This window comes from Felis catus, chromosome A2 (assembly GCF_018350175.1).
Source record: "Felis catus isolate Fca126 chromosome A2, F.catus_Fca126_mat1.0, whole genome shotgun sequence".
Classification (NCBI taxonomy): Eukaryota; Metazoa; Chordata; class Mammalia; order Carnivora; family Felidae; genus Felis; species Felis catus.
Genome location: NC_058369.1, coordinates 50,921,671 through 50,938,825, shown reverse-complemented (window position 1 = coordinate 50,938,825; position 17,155 = coordinate 50,921,671). Strand labels below are relative to the sequence as shown.

Here is a 17,155-nt window from a genome sequence, read left to right as displayed (position 1 = left end):
CTGAACTAAAATCAAGAGTCAGATGATCAACCAACTGAGCTACCCAGGCATCCCTATTATTTATTTAATTTATTTATTTATTGACTGGGGGATGGGTAGAATCCCAAGTAGGCCCCATGCTGTCAGCACAGAGCCTGACACGGGGCTCAAACTCAAAACCATGAGGTTAGGATCTAAGCTGAAATCAAGAGATGCTTAACTATCACTGTCTGAGTCTTTTATTTTAATATTTATTATTATTTTCTTTAACTTTTTAAAGTTTATTTACTTACTTTTGAGAGAGAGAGAGAGAGAGAGAGAGAGAGAGAGAGAGAGAGAGAGAGAAAGGGAGGGAGAAAAACCCAAGCAGGTTCTGCACGGCCAGCACAGAGCTCACCTGAGTCTTGAACCCATGAACAATGAAATAATGACCTGAGCTGAAATCAAGAGCCGGATGCTTAACTGATTGAGTTACCCAGGCGCCCCTAAATATTTCTTTTTGAGCGAGTGAGAGAGAGAGAGAGAGAGAGAGAGAGAGAGAGAGAGAGAGAGAGAGAAAGCAGGGGAGGGACAGAGAAAGAGGGAGTCAGAGATTTGAAGTGGGCTCCATGCTGACGGGCTCTGCCTTGACAGCAGAGAGAGCCTGATGCGGGGTCGAACTTATGAATCGGGAGATCATGACCTGATTAGAAGTCAGATGCTTAACCAACTGAGCCATTCAGGAGCCCCAACAGTCTGAGTATTTTAAATATTTCATCTTTTTTCGTCAATAAAGTGTTGCTGTGAAAAAAACCCTGATATAATGATATAGCTAAATTTTCTTCCCATTTAAGTAACTTTCTGGGAAGCCTGGATACCCCCAATTTTTTCCTTTTCTTTAAACTCCAACAGTTTTACTAGGATGTCTTGATATTGGTCATTTTGGGTTCCAGATATGCAGTATCCTCTTTCAATTGGTAGTTTAAAATATTTCAGGAAAGTTTTCTTAAATTATAACTTTTGGTATTTGTTCTGTTTCCTTATTTGTCTTTGGGAACTCCTATTATACACATTTTGTGTCTTTTTGGACCTGTCTTCTATACTTGTCACCTTTTAAATAAAACTTCTTTTGCAGTTTTAGGTTCGTAGCAAAACTGAGAAGGTATAGTGATTGCCACATTTCCCCCCACCACTTACACATGAATATCCTCCCACCTTCTCAACATCCCCCATGAGAACAGTACATTTGTCACAATTGATGGATCTATAATGACACATCATTATCACCCAAAGCCCACAGTTTACATTAGGGTTCACTCTTAGTGTTATACATTCTGTGGGTTTGGACAAATGTGTAATGGCAGATCTCTACTGCTGCAGTATCATAGAAAATAATTTCACCATGCTAAAAATCCTGTATCCCACCCACTTATTCCTCCCTCCCTACAACCCCTGATCTTTAACTGTCTCCATACTTATGTATTTTTTAGGATGTCAGAGGATTAGAATCATACACTATGTAGCTTATTCAAACTAGTTTCTTTCACCATTAGTAATATACATTAAAAGTTCTTCCATGTTTTTTTTTTTTCATGGTTTTAACGGCTCATGTCATTAGTGCTGAATAGTATTCAATTTTCTGGATACATCAGTTTATTTATCCAGATATTCACCTACTGAGGTACGGCTTGGTTGCTTCCAAATCTTGGCAATTATCAATAAAGCTGCTGAAAACATCCATGTGCAGGTTTTTGTGTGGACATAAGTTTTTAACTTCTTTGGGTAAATACCAAGGAGTGTGACTGCTGGATTGTATAGTTAAGAGTACATTTATTTTGGGGTGCCTGGGTGTCTCAGTCAGTTAAGCATCTAACTTTGGCTCAGGTCATGATTTCACAGCTTTTGAGTTTGAGCCCCCCACTGTGCTCTATGCTGACAGCTCAGAGCCTGGAGTCTGCTTTGGATTCGGTGTCTCCCTCTTTCTCTGCCCTTCTCCTGCTTGTGCTAAGTAAATAAACATTAAAAAAAGAGTATGTTTAGTTTGTAAGAAACTGCCAAAATATCTTCCAAAAGTAGTTGTACCATTTTGCATTCCCATGAGCAATGAATGAAGGTATTCATCACTTTGTATCCCCATCAGCATTTGGTGTTGTCAGTGTTTTGGATTTTGGCCATTCTAATAGGTAACTAGAGACATCTCATTATTGTTTTAACGTGTCATTCCCTAATGACATATGATGTTGAGCATCTTTTCACATACTTATTTGCCATCTGTACATGAAGCGTCTATTCTGCTCAGATCTTTGGCCCATTTTTTAATCAGGTTCTTTTTTTCTTTGCCAAGGATATGAGAGGGAAGCAATCTGCAGATAACTACAAATAAAGCTTTATTTAAGAGCTCTAAAAGGCTTTATACCTACTTGTGGGTATCAGTAACAATGGACCTTAAAATGCATGCACACATTAAGTAGAGCCTTTAAAAACCAATGTGCCTGAATAATATGTTAAATCTTTTATGAGTAAACTAAACACTACTTCTTCTCCTCACTACCATTTGTTTTATAAGGTCCTTTAGGCAGAAAATTTCCTTGTACTTAAAAAAAAAAAAAAAGAAATATTGCCATTTGCAACAATATACATGAAACTTGAGGGTATTGTGCTAAGTGAAATAAGATAGAGAAAGACAAATAACATATGATATCACTTATATGTTACTGTTTGTTGGCTCTTGAGTTGTATGAGCTCCTTACGTATTTTGGATATTAACTCCTTATTAAACTCCTCAACTTTGTTGGATCTTCTAGAAAATTAGTTAAATCCACATTAATTTTTCCAAAAAAGTTTTTCTCTCTCCTTTCCTCATGTCCCTTCTGTCAATTTCTTAAAGAATTAAAGCACATCTTGTATGCTAGCCCTGTGGAGAATAAACAGAGTGAAATCCTGATTTAAAGAAATTATAGTTATATTGGTAGACATAAAAGGTTTAAATAGAGGAAATAAGGCTAACAGTGTTGGCTGGACCTAAAACATGAAGGCTATGTATGTCTGATGTTACATTCTTCCTGTTAAGTCTTATTGTTGATTTTTAAAATTGAGATTTAACATATAACATTAGTTACAGTCAGGTGTAGAACATAAGAGTTAAATGTATGTATATATAGTTGACCCTTGCATAGCTTGAAATCCATGTTTAACTTCTGACTTCCCAAAAACTTAACTAGTAATAGCATACTGTTGAGCACATAAGCCATACCAACAACATGAACAGTCAATAAAAGCATATTTTATAGGTTATATAGTGTATTCTGACAATAATACCTAACTATCCCCCTGGTATTTCTACCTATGTGGTTTGTCTGTAATTTGTTTCAAATTGCTGCAAATCTCCAAACATTTTTCCAATGTTTACTGAAAAAAATCCACATAGAAGTAGGCCTGCAAAGTTCAATCTCACATTGTTCAACAGGCAACTCACTGTAAAATGATCACAATGTCTAGTTAACATCCATCGCCAGTTACAACAAACTTTTGTGATGAGGACATTGAAGACCTACTCCTTCAGGAACATGTGAATATACACAATATTAATTATATAGTCACCATGCTATACACAACACCTGTAGGATGTATATTTTTTATAACTGCATATTTGACCTTTTGATCACTTTCACCTATTTAACCTTTCATCATTCCCTTGCAACCACCAATCTGTTCTCTGTATTCATGACTTTAGTTTCTTTTTTTTTAAGAGTCCACATATAAGTGAGATTACATGGTATTTGTCTTTCTCTGACTTTAATTGATGTAGCAACACGCCCTCCAGGTCCATCCATGTTGTCACAAATAGCAAGATTTCATTCTTTTTTTTTTTTAATGGCAACTTAAAACAATTTTTTTTTTTTTTATAATTTTAAGTTTTGGGTGAGCATGTATGTGTGCATGTGCATGCACAGGCATGTGACGGAGAGAGAGGCAGAGAGAGAGAGAATATCCCAAGCAGGCTCCATGCTGTCAGTGCAGAGCCCGATGTGGGGCTCAATCTCATGGACAACAAAATCATGACCTGAGCCAAAATCAAGAGTCAGACGCTTAACCAACTGAGCCAATACATTTCATTCTTTATGGCTGAATAATATTCACACACACACAGAGTCTTCATCCATCCATGCATGAATGGACATTTACGTTGCTTCCACATCTTGGCTACTGTCAATAATGCTACGAGTACTTGGTGCACACATTTAAGTTAGTTTTTTCACTTCCTTTGGGTAAATACCCAGAAGTGGAATGGTGGATCATATAGTTCAATTTTTAATTTTTTGAAGAATCTCCATACTGTTCCCCACATTGGCTGTACCAGTTTACATTTCCACCAATAGTGTATAAAGGTTCCCTTTTCTCCATATCCTTACCAACACTGTTTACTTCTTGTCTTTTTAAGAACAGCCATTTGCCATAGAGTTTAGAGGGTTTTTTGTTTCCTTGATTAACATGATTAACAGGTTGTTGTTGCATCCAGGACACAGCAGCAGCCTCAGCCTTAAACTGTTGTTTCTGCTCCTACCCCTGGAGCCCTGAGCAGCATGGAAGGGCCTGGCCACCCTATTGTAAGGAAATTCCACCAGAAATTCAACTGGCTTCCAAACTGGGGGTGGGGGAGTGGGAGGGGAAGACATCCTAATAGGTGTGAGATGACATCTTTTTAAAAATTTTTAAAGTTTATTTTGAAAGAGTGTGCGAGCAGGGGAGGTGCAGAGAGAGCAGAAGAGAGAATCCCAAGCAGGCTGCAGGCTGTCAGCGCAGGGCCTGATGTGGGGCTCAAACCGACAAACTGTGAAAACATGATCTGAAATTAAATCAAGAGTAGGACACTTAACCAACTGAGCCACCCAGGTGCCCTGAAATGACATCTTATTGTGGTTTTGATTTGCACTTACCTGATTAGTGATGTTGAGCACCTTTTCACATACCTGTTGTCCACCCTTATTTTTTCTTTGGAAAAATGTCTATTCTGATTCTCTATCTTTAAATGTTTGAGTTAGTGAATTGTGTGAGTTCTTTTTAGATTTTGGATATTAATCCCTTATCAGGTATGTGATTTGCAAACATTTTCTCCTATTCCATAGGTTGCCTTCTCATTTCGTTGACAGTTTCCCTTGCTATGCAGAAACTTTTTAGTTTGAGGTAGTTTCACTTGTTTATTTTCCCTTTTGTTGCCTTTGCTTTGGTGTCATATTCAAAAACTCACAGCCAAGACTGATGTCAAAGAGCTCACTGCCTATGTTTTCTTCCAATTTTATGGTTTCAGGTCTTACATTCAAGTCTTTAATCCATTTAAAGTTCATTTTTTGTGTATGGTGTAAGATAGTGGTCCAATTTTATTCTTTTACATGTGACCGTCCAGTTTTCCCAATATCATTTATTGAAGACACTGTCTTCCCCATTGTATATTTTTGGGTACTCTGTTGTAAATACATTGACACTGTATGTGTGGGTTTATTTCTGGGCTCTCTATTCTGTTCTACTGAGCTATGTGTCTGTTTTGATGCCAGTACCATACTGTTTTGATTACTATAACTTTGCAGTATAGTTTGAAATCAGAAAGCATTATGTCTCATCTTTGTTCTTCTCAAGATTGCTTTGGCTGTTCAGGCTCTTTGTGTCTCCATTTAAGTTTCAAGATTATTCATTTCAGGGAAACATGCCATTGGAATTTTGATAAGGACACCACTGAATTTGTAGATTGCTTTAGTTTGTTTTCTTATTGTTTCATTTTAGGAGTTCTTTGTATATTTTTGATTAACAGTCTTATCAGATGTGTCTTTAGCAAATATTTTCTTCCAGTCTGGTTTGTCTTCCCTTTCTCTTGACAATGCCTGTTGCATAGCAGAAGTCAACTTTAATCAAGTCCAGCTTACCAATTATTTCGTTAATGGATGGAGGCTTTGGGGTTTTTATCTAAAATGCCATTGCCAAGCCCAAAGTTTTCTGGACTTTCTCCTATGTTACCTTCCAGTTGTTTAATAGTTTTCATTTTTACATTTAGGTTATAATCCATTTTGAGTTAATTTTTGTGGATATCCAGTTGTTATAACACCTTTGTCGAAAAGACTATCTTTTCTTCACTGTATTGCCTGTGCTCATTTGTCAAATATCAGTTGACTATCTTTGTGTAGGTCTATTTCTGGGTACTGTAGTCTATTTGCCTATTCTTATTCCAATACCATTTTTTTTTTTTTTAGTTTGAGAGCATGAGAGAGAACATGTGAACAGGGGAGGGGCAGAGAGAGAGAGAGGAAGAGAGAGGGAGAGAATCTCAGCAGGCTCCATGCTATCAGCACAGAAGCTGACTTGGGGCTCAATCTCATGAACTGACAGATCATGCCCTGAGCTAGAATCAAGAGTCAGACACTTAACTGACTGAGCCACCCAAGCACCCCTCCAATACCACAATCTTGATTATTGTAGCTTTAAGTCTTGAAGTCAGGTAGTGTTACTCTTCTTTGTTCTTCTGTTCAATATTGTGTTGGCTATTCTGGGTCCTTTGCCTATTTGTTGATATCCACAAAATAACTTGCTGGGATTCTGAATCTATAGACCAGTTAAGAATGGACATTTTAATATGGACTCCTCCTTTCCACGACCATGTGATATCTGTTTAGTTTTCCTTTGATTTCTGTCACTGGTTTTGCAGTTCTCTCCATATAAGTCTTGTACATATTTTGTTAAGACTTATACCTATTTCACTTTTACTGGTGCTAATGTAAATGTTTTAGTTTTCAAATTCCAATTGTTAGTGGTGTACAGGAAAGCAAGTGACATTTGTATATTAATCTTATATTCTGCAACCTTGCTATAAATGCTCAGTAGTCCTATGAGGTTTTGTTAATTCTTTCAGATTGCTACAATTATGTCATCTGTGAAATTCTTCCCAATCCGTGTGCCTTTTATTTTCTTTTCTTGTCCTATTGCATTATCTATGATTTCCAGTACAATGTTTTACAAGAGTTGACTTCCTCCTTTCCTTACCTTATTCCTTTTTAAAAATATTTATTAAAAAAAATTTTTTTTATTATTCATTTTGGGAGAGACAGACCAAGTGGGAGAGGGGCAGAGAGGGGGAGAGAATCCCAAGCAGGGTCTGCATTGTCAGCAGAGAGTCTGATGCAGGGTTCAAACTCTGCAGGAGACCATGACCTGAGCCAAAATCAAGAGTTGAAAGCTTAACCAACTGAGTCACACCTTTTTGTTTTAAACTCCCTACCCATCCCTATTCTCAACCTTAACGGGAAAGCTTCTAGTTTCTCGCCACTAGGTACAATGTTAGGTGAAGGATTCTTGTAGTTGTTCTTTACCAAGCTGAGAAAGTCCTCTTTTTGGGAGGTATTTCTCACTTCTAAAAAATTATTTACATGTGTTTAGTAGGCTTCTATTGTTCATGGGAATATTATTCTGCTCTTTACTTTCTCATAACTGGGACTTGACTTTGATCCATTTTGTTACCATATTTACATGAGTTAGTTTTTCTGCATTTTTAGAGGGGAAGCATGATTTATGAGTCTTTAATTTGTCCGTAAATATTAAAGTGTGGACTGTGCAAACAAGAGCTGTTTAAATTTAGCACTGAACATGCTTAGAACTTTATGACCAGTTGTTTTTTCAGGAGTTAAAGACCAAAGAAAGTTATTTAACTTTTTTCCCCTAATGTTTGTTTTTGAGAGAGAGAGAGAGAGAGAGAGAGAGAGAGAGAGAGAGAGAGAGAGAGAGAACGAACAAGGAGGGGAGGGGCAGAGAGGGAGACACAGAATCCAAAGCAGGCTCCATGCTCTGAGCTGTCAGCAGAGCCCAACACAAGGCTTGAACCCACAAACCAAGAGACCATAACCTGAGCTGAAGTCAGCCATTCAGCCAACTGAACCACCCAGGCATCCCCCAAAGGAAGTTATTTAATAACCATTACATTGTTCCCTGAAGGAAAATAAATATATCCTGGATTTAATGGGAGAATCCTAGTTTCACTCTTATTCCAAACACATCCTTTAAGGTGACCTCCCCCCCCCACCTCTATTTTAATTGTCCTGCTTGATTTGGACTGTATCAAGAGTTCCCTTCCAGTACGCACCTTTGTCCTGGGTACTCTGTTGATATGAATTTTCTTGAACAGCTCCAGCCCGCATCAGATGCTCCATTGTTTCCAATGAAACAGAAGGGGACACCATGCAGGCATTGTGGCCATTGGTGGTTTATTTCTACCCACCTTTTGTTTCAAGGTTCACAGGGACACCTAATTTTTTTGTGAAGTTGCCCAAGGGTTTTTTGTTTTGTTTTGTTTTGTTTTGTTTTTTAAAGTAAGCTCTATGCTCAATGTGGAGGTGACCTCATGACCCCAAGATTCAGATTCACATGCTTCACGGACTGAGCCAGCCAGTCTGTTTTTAAGTTGCCCAACGTTTTGTTTTTGCTATCATGACTGCTCTGTGTGCTTTTAAGGGGAATTTGAGAAATATTCAATACTACTATTTCAGAATCCTTGCCAGGTTTTGAATATAGGAGCAGGTAGAAGTTATAGGAGACATCATCTCCTTCAAAAACTATGCTTTTCTCCCAGCTACTCTCTTTATCAATCTTTAACACAGAGTATATTAAGAATCTTGGTGGGGCACCTGGGTGGCTCTGTTGGTTAAGCACAGACTCTTGATTTCGGCTCGGGTCACGATCTCAGGTTTTGTGCCCTTCATCGGGCTCTACATCGACAGCGTGGAGCCTCTTTGGGATTCTCTCTCCCCCTCTCTGCCTCTCCCCTAAACTTTCTCAAAAATAAACAAAATAAAAATTACTTAATTCATTAAACAAAACACCAAAAACCTTGGCAAATAACTTTCTCTCTCTTGAGCTTCACAGCAAGTTATGAAGGCTGTCCCAGCTGTTCGATGAATTGATAATCAGTGTAGTTTCAAAGCAAATGGCCTACTCCAATTGGACAATTGTGCATTTTATTCCTTCAGGGTAGGGTGATCTTTGTTAAACAGAACTCTGCACCATCAAACTGATGCCAAAAAGGCCGGACTACTGTTTTTAACATAGGAAAAGGTATAATATACTTTCAGCTAGTTAAGTGATTATTTCTAGTCCATTTCATAGACTCTCTAGTTGTCTCTATTTGTTTCCTGTGAAAACTGCAAAATTTCCATGGCTATCTGCTTTAGCCTACCAGTTAGGAGAGAGAAATCTTGGACAAGTTGAATCCTCTGAAATTCATTCAAAAAACCCTGTAAAATGGGAGTAATACCTACCTTACGCATTGTTAAGCATGAATGAGATAGAATGACATAAACAGAAGAGCCTGGTAAACTGCAAAGTCATATATAATAAGGAGGACAGTTGCAGTAGCTTATTTCTATAGTACTGTTCAGCTTCCTATTTTAATACTGTATCAAAAGCATAATACCTAGTAATACAGAGTAAGTACTTGATAATATAGGTAGTTGGCTGCCTTATTCACCTTCATATTCCTTGTACCTCTGTAGCCTAGCACACAGTACATGTTTAGTAAACTAAGAATAAAACCTTCCAATTCTGACAAAAATCATATGGGCTTATTCATTATCCGAAGCTCTTCAGTACAGCTGAAACACTGCACTAGGCCTCAATTTCTCATCTTTAAAGTATGTTTTAGAAAGCATCTGGCTTGCTTTTATCACAGAATTATAAGACAAAAAAGGCACTGCATATGAAAATGTTTTTTAACAAGGACCAGGCACCTACTGACTCCAGGCAGAATTTGGCCGTGGCTGGTGGGAAGTTAACTAGGTATTCCAACGGACATTTAAAGAGGGTCTTCTAAGAAGAAAATAATTTTTATTATGTCTCCAACTGGTTATTTTCTTTTTAAAAACCTTTAAAGTTATTTTTTATTTCACAAGAGAGAGAGAGCATGAGCCGGGGAGGGGCAGAGAGAGGGAGAAAGAATCCCAAGGCTCTGAGCTGTCAGCCCAGAGCCCAACGTAGGGCTCAATCTCACACATTGTGAGATCATGACCTGAGCCGAAATCCAGAGATGCATGCTTAACTGACTGAGTCACCCAGGCACCCCTCCAACTGGTTACTTTCTAAGTTCCTTAAAGAAATGGAGAGCATCTCCTCTGTGAATCCTTCCAGTGCTTATTTGCAAAATGCAATCTATCAGAGCCTTCTGTAAATATCTTGTCAAACAAATGTTAGGGCAAAATACTGCCACATGAAACCATCAGCAAGCACTGCTGTTTACTTGTAAAACCTATTCTAACTACTTTACCTTATCCTCATTTATTACCATCTTAATGTAAGCCACCATTGTACTGCTGCTTACCTAAATAATTGCTATAAATTCTGAACTGGTTTCTTGGTTTTTATTCATCTCTCCCAAATTCAAAACAATCAGAATAACTTTTAAAAACCAAGCAACAAATCATAAACTAAAATATGTCACTTTATGTCAATATGTCACTATGTCAATCCCGCAATGACTTTCTCACTGTATTTAAAACCCACATTCTTGGGGCGCCTGGGTGTCTCAGTCGAGTGCCCGACTTCAGCTCAGGCTATGATCTCACAGTCCGTGGGTTCGAGTCCGTTAGGCTCTGTGCTGACAGCTCGGAGCCTGGAACCTGCTTTGGATTCTGTGTCTCCCTCTCTCTCTGCCCCTAACCCACTCACATTCTGTCTCTTTCTCAAAAATAAACATTAAAAAAATAAAAAACAACCCACATTCTTTAAACCCACAAGGCTCTTTATCAGGAACCAGCAAATTACACAGCCTATAGGCCAAATCTGACATGCTATATGTTTCTGTGAAAATAATTTTATTGGAGTACACCCAAGCATGGCCTATTGCTGTTTTTATATTGTAACACAGAGTTGAATTATTCTGACAGAAACCACATGCTTTGCAAAGCCTAAATATTTACTATCTGGCCCTTTACAGAAAACACATTTGCTGACTCTTCTCTTTATGATCCAATCCCCTATCTTCCTGGATATTTGCTACCCACTATCCCTGTCCTGGTCATTCACTATATCAAGTCTATTCCACCTCAGAGGCTTTGCACCTGCTGTTCTAATTCCCTTGGAATGATCTCTATTCATATTGACACAGGACTGCCTCCTTAACATCTGAGGTCTCAGCTTAAATGTAAACTCAGAGACCTTTCCACACCAACCAATCTGGAATGGCACCTCAACCTCCTCAGTTACATATCTGCTATGAAATAATAACGTGGTAATGACTATTTGAAATTACGGACTAGTTTAGTTCTCACCCTCCTCTAGAATAGAAGCTCCATGACTGTATTTGCCTATCCCCATCCCCCATTTAACCAGCATAAACCCACCAACAAAAACAATGCCTGGTATTATTTTTGAATGGGAAAGAAGAGGGCCAATAAATAGCTGCTGAATGAATGAGGCCAAGGTCAAGAACTCCAGTCTGGCTCAACCCAGTCCACAATGTTTAGCTTTGCTGTTGCTGAATGGCCTTGATGATGGCCTGACTTTAATCATAAAAGGAGGGGCACCTGGGTGTCTTAGTTGGCGAAGCCTCTCTCGATTTTGGCTCAGGTTGGTGGGTTTGAGCCCCGCATAAGGCTCTGAGCTGATGGCATTGAGACTGCTTGGGGTTCTCTGTTTCCTCTCTCTGCCCCTACCCTGCTTGTGCTCTCTAAAAAATAAATAAATAAACATTTAAAAAAAAAGGGTGTAGAAGATCAATCCACATTCCTAGTCCATTATGTGCAAAACAACTCCACCAAGAGCACATTCTCCTGAACATGGGTCCATCTTGCCTCTTCAGGTAAGGGTAGCATTTGGAAAACCAGATAAGGCAAGGTCACAGAATTGGACAAAGAAGTTCTCAACTTGATGATTATTATGGTTAAGAATTTTATTATCAAAATTATTACATCTCTTGTGAAAGTTCAAATGTTACAGCAAGGTGTAAACACTCCACTTGAGAAAGAAGTGATACTTCTTCCCTTCCAAGAGTTCCCCCCACCCCCCGCCCCCGCCCCCCCCCAGAGGTCTGGTCTTGACAGCACCCTGCCCACACAGAGTGGCTGGGGTCTCTGCACGTGCCAGGCAGGGTGAGGGCCGCCTGCCCGCTGGCCTCTCCCCTTGGTTAACAGCCAAGGGGAGAATGCAAACCCCAGCCCAAATGGAGAGACATTTACATACGTTTTATATAATATACAAAGAAACCAGCATCCCAGGCAACATGATTTCCACTCCCAACGCTCTCCCAGACTGATGGGTTTGTGGGGGAAACAACAAAAAGAAAAGTATTCTGCTGAGGTCTCAGCATTAAAAAAAAGAAATCTCCCCTCATTTGAGCAAACACCTGATTTCAATTTTGAAAAAGTGAAATTTTGTAACAGTCACACACAAAGAGAGAAGACTGTGCATATGATAGTTGTAAGAGAGGGTAGAAAAGAAGGGGATGCAAGAGGCTGGGGGAAAAAAGGAGGAGAAAACAAACTGGAAGGAAGGAGACTCACAGTATTATCTTGTCCAAAAGAAAAGAAGTAAGGTCCACTGCAGCACCAGGGATTACACCTGTCATATATTTGCTACCCCTACCATGGTTATAACTGAATACAAAATTAGATAAATAAAAACACGCCGGATATTACAGTAAACAAGTGAAAGAAATAAGCTGGCAACCGTATGGAATTTTAAAAAGATTGTGTACCCCACCTGGGCAGGCTCCAGGGCTCCTCCAGGGGTGTACAGCAGGCACAATGCACTGATGGGGAGAAGCCAGTCTGCTCGCGTCTCTCATCCAGAACAGTGTTAGGTGTGTGGGTGGCTTTATAACTCTCTCACCTGGGCCACTCTCAAATAAGCATCCCCCAAAGAATTGTGGGACATGCCCCACACAATCACAGTCCTGTCGGTGCCACTCCACAAACATCTCTTTCCACTCTTACCCTGCAGTCACAAGTGCGTGCTCCCTAATCATGGAGGCGGTCCTACTTGTGGGATCGTCAACTCCTGATTAACAGGGAGTAGAAAAAATAAAATTCAAAGAAGTCCCAAAGCACTTGGGATCCTTACTAATCAAATTTATTGCCAACAGCTGATAAGTAGCAATGCAATTGGCCCATCTCACTTATTCCTCTTTTGTCTACTTACTTTCTGGGTTACTGAGCTGTGAGACAGCTTGGGGAGGGGAGTGGTATGGGAACAGCTGGGGGCTCAGACAATCACCTGCTCCTGAATCGAGTTGACCAGGAGCTCTTCTTCAGAGAGCCAGGCACCCCTCAGCCAGAGCACATTCCAAGCTTTGCTATCCCTGCCTATATTTCTTGGTGATTTTAAGACAAAGGTAGGGAGTATTCTTGGTGGACACATCTCAGCCAGATACCTGCTTTTGGAATGGTTGTCTGTCACAGGGTGAAAATTTACATACCTACCTTTCTTCTTAAGTGCATAAAAACCCTACTATTACTCAGATGGCTTGGGGCTTAGAGATTGGCTCTTTTCATTTTTTTCCTCTGAAAAGAAAACTTTTTTGGGTGTGTGTGTGTGTGTGTGTGTGTGTGTGTAAAAAGATGTCCCCACTGCACAAGTGACTACAGGCTACAGGCAAGGACGGGAGACAGAGGCTTCAACACGACTCATTGCACTTAGAACCGTTACTAACCGGAACACCATTTGCTTGTCAACAATGTACCCTTAACAGCAGGGAGAAACTTCTTTATAAGTCTCTGCTTCAGACAAGATTTACATCTTTCTCCAAGGCCAGAGCCAGTCGCGACCACAAGTCTCGTTTCTTGTCGACCAGACCCAGTCCTCTGGCACCTTGTACCCTCTTCCCCAGCAATATGCTCGGCCTAGGTTCCAGAGGCAGCTGGAAGGAAGCAGCTATGGGCTCATTCAGTTCTGTTTGCCCAAATCCAGAAGCCCTAGGAAAGTCCTGTCTGAGTCTTGACTCCTGAGCCTTGCAGTGGCTGGAGTCGGTACTGGTGCACACCCCCACTCCCACGGTGTGGGTAGTGCTGTGAATTGGAAACCGCAGATACCCTGGAGGCCTGGTAGGCAGCGGACTGCCCACTGGGCAGACTGATAGTCCGTAAGTCTGATGGCAATGACGACCTAGAGTTCTGAGGGAAGGAGGTGGAACTCAGAGTTCCTGTGCTGGACTGGGAGACCGAGTCTGAGGTCGGCGAGTCTGAGGGGCCCTGTGGGGTAGGGCTAGCAGCACTAGAAGGGCAGCTCCTCCTTGGAAGAGTGCTGCCAGTGCTGTTTCCAGAATGTGGCTGGCTGCTATAATACCCTGGTGTCCCCGTAAATGGGGCCAACGAGTCTGTGGATACAGGGTGGGCGGGGCTGGAATAGGACGTAGAAGAGAGGGAGGATTCTGAAGAACCGTGAGAGGGGGGGTTTCCAGGTCTCAGTGCAGTAGTTCGATAACTGTATCCTGGAGATTGGGTGGGATGTCCTCTAAAGGGGGAGGAACTCTGCTGAAGGAGGCTTTGTGATTCTGTCCGTGGACTATCACACTGCAGGAGCTAGAAAGAGTCGGGAGGAAAAGCGTAAGGAGGTGAAAAAGTCCCTATTTAAGCCATTTAGGCTTGTGAATATTTAAAATACCCTACTTTTTCTTCTTCTTCTTCTTCTACTTCTCCTTCTTCATCTTCTTCATCTTCTTAACCATTTGTTCTTTTTAGGATACCAAAGACAGTAAAATGGCTGTCTCTGATCACTTTATTTATTTTTCTGGCATGATTTATTACCTGAAGGTGAGCAGATGATGACTTATTTCCAAGGCTGCTGAAACTATATGCAAAGACGGCATCTCAACTGCAAAGGATGGCCAGGATCACAAAATATTTGGAACCCAGAACACACTCCTATGCCCAGAGATGAGCAATTTCTCGTCTCACCTGGTAGCTGTATCTGGAAGGGCTGTAAACGGCTGCTCCTTTAGAGAGTGCTGAGCTCAGTGTCTCTGGGCCTTCTCCATCTGCAGGGTCTGGAAGATAATACAAAATCAACTTGGGTTCCTAGAATAAGTGAGAAATACTCATTGTTCATTCAAATCACCAATCTCATCACCAACCCATGCTGCTTTCTTTCTGACAAATCAGGTAAGTGCATCAGGCCAGAGGGCAAAAGAAGTGGTTAATTATGGGCTATGTTTTAAATGTCTGATCGGATTCCTGTCTCCTTTCTCTTCATCCTTCATCACAGTGGATTTCCAGGCCTTTGGAAAGAAGAGTTACAGAAAGGTATCCCTTGGGAAAAAATACGGCAGAAACAGAAAGAGAGAGAGAGAGAGAGAGAGAGAGAGAGAGTCAGTCTAGAGAGAGTAAGAGTGCACATGCAGTGCTAGATCTTAATACTACCACAGCCCAGAAGAATAGAATCCAGACTGACCTGGCACCTTCCATACAGTGGAGCCCAACTGTGTAAGAAACAGACTCACCTCATCCCAGCATTTGGTGAGAACTGTGTAGAGCCTGTCTCACGTGTCCCTAAACTTGGCTGGCAGCAGAAGGCCATGGGCTCACCTGAGTCTTTCTCTGTGATGTTACTCTCCCATGTGGGAGAAGGCTCTCCTTTTTGGGCCACCCTCACACTGCTTCGGAGGACCTTGGGGATGCTCCCTCCTTCTCGGAGTCGTTCCACTGACGTGGGAACCATCCTGTGAAGGAAACCGGGTGCAAGTTAGTGCCACAGAACTTCAGAGTCAAGAGTATGGAACAAATGAAGCTCTCATAAAGGCTGTATAATGCCTCTTAGATATTATTTTCTTCAGGACCAATTTAAAACAAGGTATTTTTCTGTCTTATACTATGGGAAAAGTGGATTTAAAGATGTCTGCTTCTTTTAACCGCCATTTTGAAATGCTAAATTTTTTCTGTGAAGTCATGACCGGCACATAGTTTAATAAGTGCTCCATAGATTTTTAAACATTACTCATTTGAGCCAGGTCTCTTCTTTCCCAGACTTCCATGCTTCAGTTCAAGATCCCTGAGAACAGCCTCATTCTCTGTTCTAAGTACATGCTGTTTATTCTTCACTTACTTATAGTGTTACTTATCTATTTGTGGTCTCCCCTAAACCAGACTAGTCCTTTCAGAATAGGTCTGATCTTTATGTATATGCGGGCTGGGTGCAACTGAGACTTGTGTTGTTAATTTAAGTGGAACTGAGCTGAACTCCTGACTTACCTTTCATATGAAATGAAAAAATACAAGAGGCAGTGTTAGTGCCCAGCAAATAAAATAACTCATCTTGTCCACAACTATATGCCGTCCAAAGTGTCGTTCTGCAGGTTCGGTGGCAATTCTTTTCTTCTGTAAAGCTGAGGGGGATGGGGCTGGGGGTGGGGCTGGGGTTGTGGCTGATACTATTAAATCAGCTGAAACAGCACAGATGGCACTGCTGGCCGCCTTTCTCAGATAAGTGTTCCCATATATTTTAGGTAAAACTGGGAATAACTCTGGATGTATACTTCCTTCTTAAATTTAATTATTTCATCATCAAACATAAACTTACCACCTACTGCTGATATTCTCTTGAGGTCTGCAGTGAGATGAAGTGCCTCTGGAATCTGATGGGCTTACCGCCTCCATATGGGACATAGAGGAATGAGATGGGGAGAATTTTTTGTGAGGGGAAGATGGGGTTCGGGATGAGGATCCCTGCACACCATGGGCACCAGTGTCAGAAAGTGAGTTACTGCTGCCTTGCCCAGCTCCTGCAGACTTATTTTTGCTCTGTGCAGAGTCACCTCCCCCACTGGCAGAATTCTCCTTGGCTTCTTGTTTCCGTTTGCGGTACTCCAACAGGGATACCTGGGAGGGAAAGAAGGAAGAGGACTCTAGCTAGACATCATTAGTGGATCAGCAGCAATGGGGAAAGAAGGTGAAACCCTCATAAACCACTAGCCAGCCTTGCAAACAAATCAGGCACTAACACTAGCAACCCTTTGTTCAGGTGTGAGGTATCTGAACACAACTACCTACATATTTAAATCAGTCAGAAACTGGTAAGGAGAAGAAAATACACTAGGAGATGACATTTTTGAAGAACAGTGTTTGCCAGCAGACCTCAACCTTTCTTCTGCCTTCAGAGAACTGTGAGATCACAGTTACCTAGTAGCAGAAGTATGGGATCCGCTGTTTGCAACAATGATAACACCTAGAAAAGGGAAAAA

The 17,155-nt window shown here is 40.8% G+C and overlaps 1 protein-coding gene across 17 annotated transcripts in view; it reads right to left on the bottom strand.

Moving 5' to 3' along the window:
• Window positions 1-13,506: 13,506 nt before the first annotated feature.
• SETD5 (SET domain containing 5) overlaps window positions 13,507-17,155 on the bottom strand; it is an 80,634-nt gene continuing 76,985 nt past the window's right edge. For all 17 annotated transcript variants that reach the window (XM_045051897.1, XM_045051896.1, XM_023249990.2 and 14 more), the window contains 4 exons: window positions 16,495-16,793; window positions 15,504-15,637; window positions 14,877-14,965; window positions 13,507-14,501 (listed from right to left, as the gene is read on the bottom strand). In XM_045051897.1, coding sequence (XP_044907832.1) covers window positions 13,896-14,501; window positions 14,877-14,965; window positions 15,504-15,637; window positions 16,495-16,793 — 1,128 coding nt within the window. In that variant the 3' untranslated portion in view covers window positions 13,507-13,895. The remainder of the gene's footprint in view (window positions 14,502-14,876; window positions 14,966-15,503; window positions 15,638-16,494; window positions 16,794-17,155) is intronic.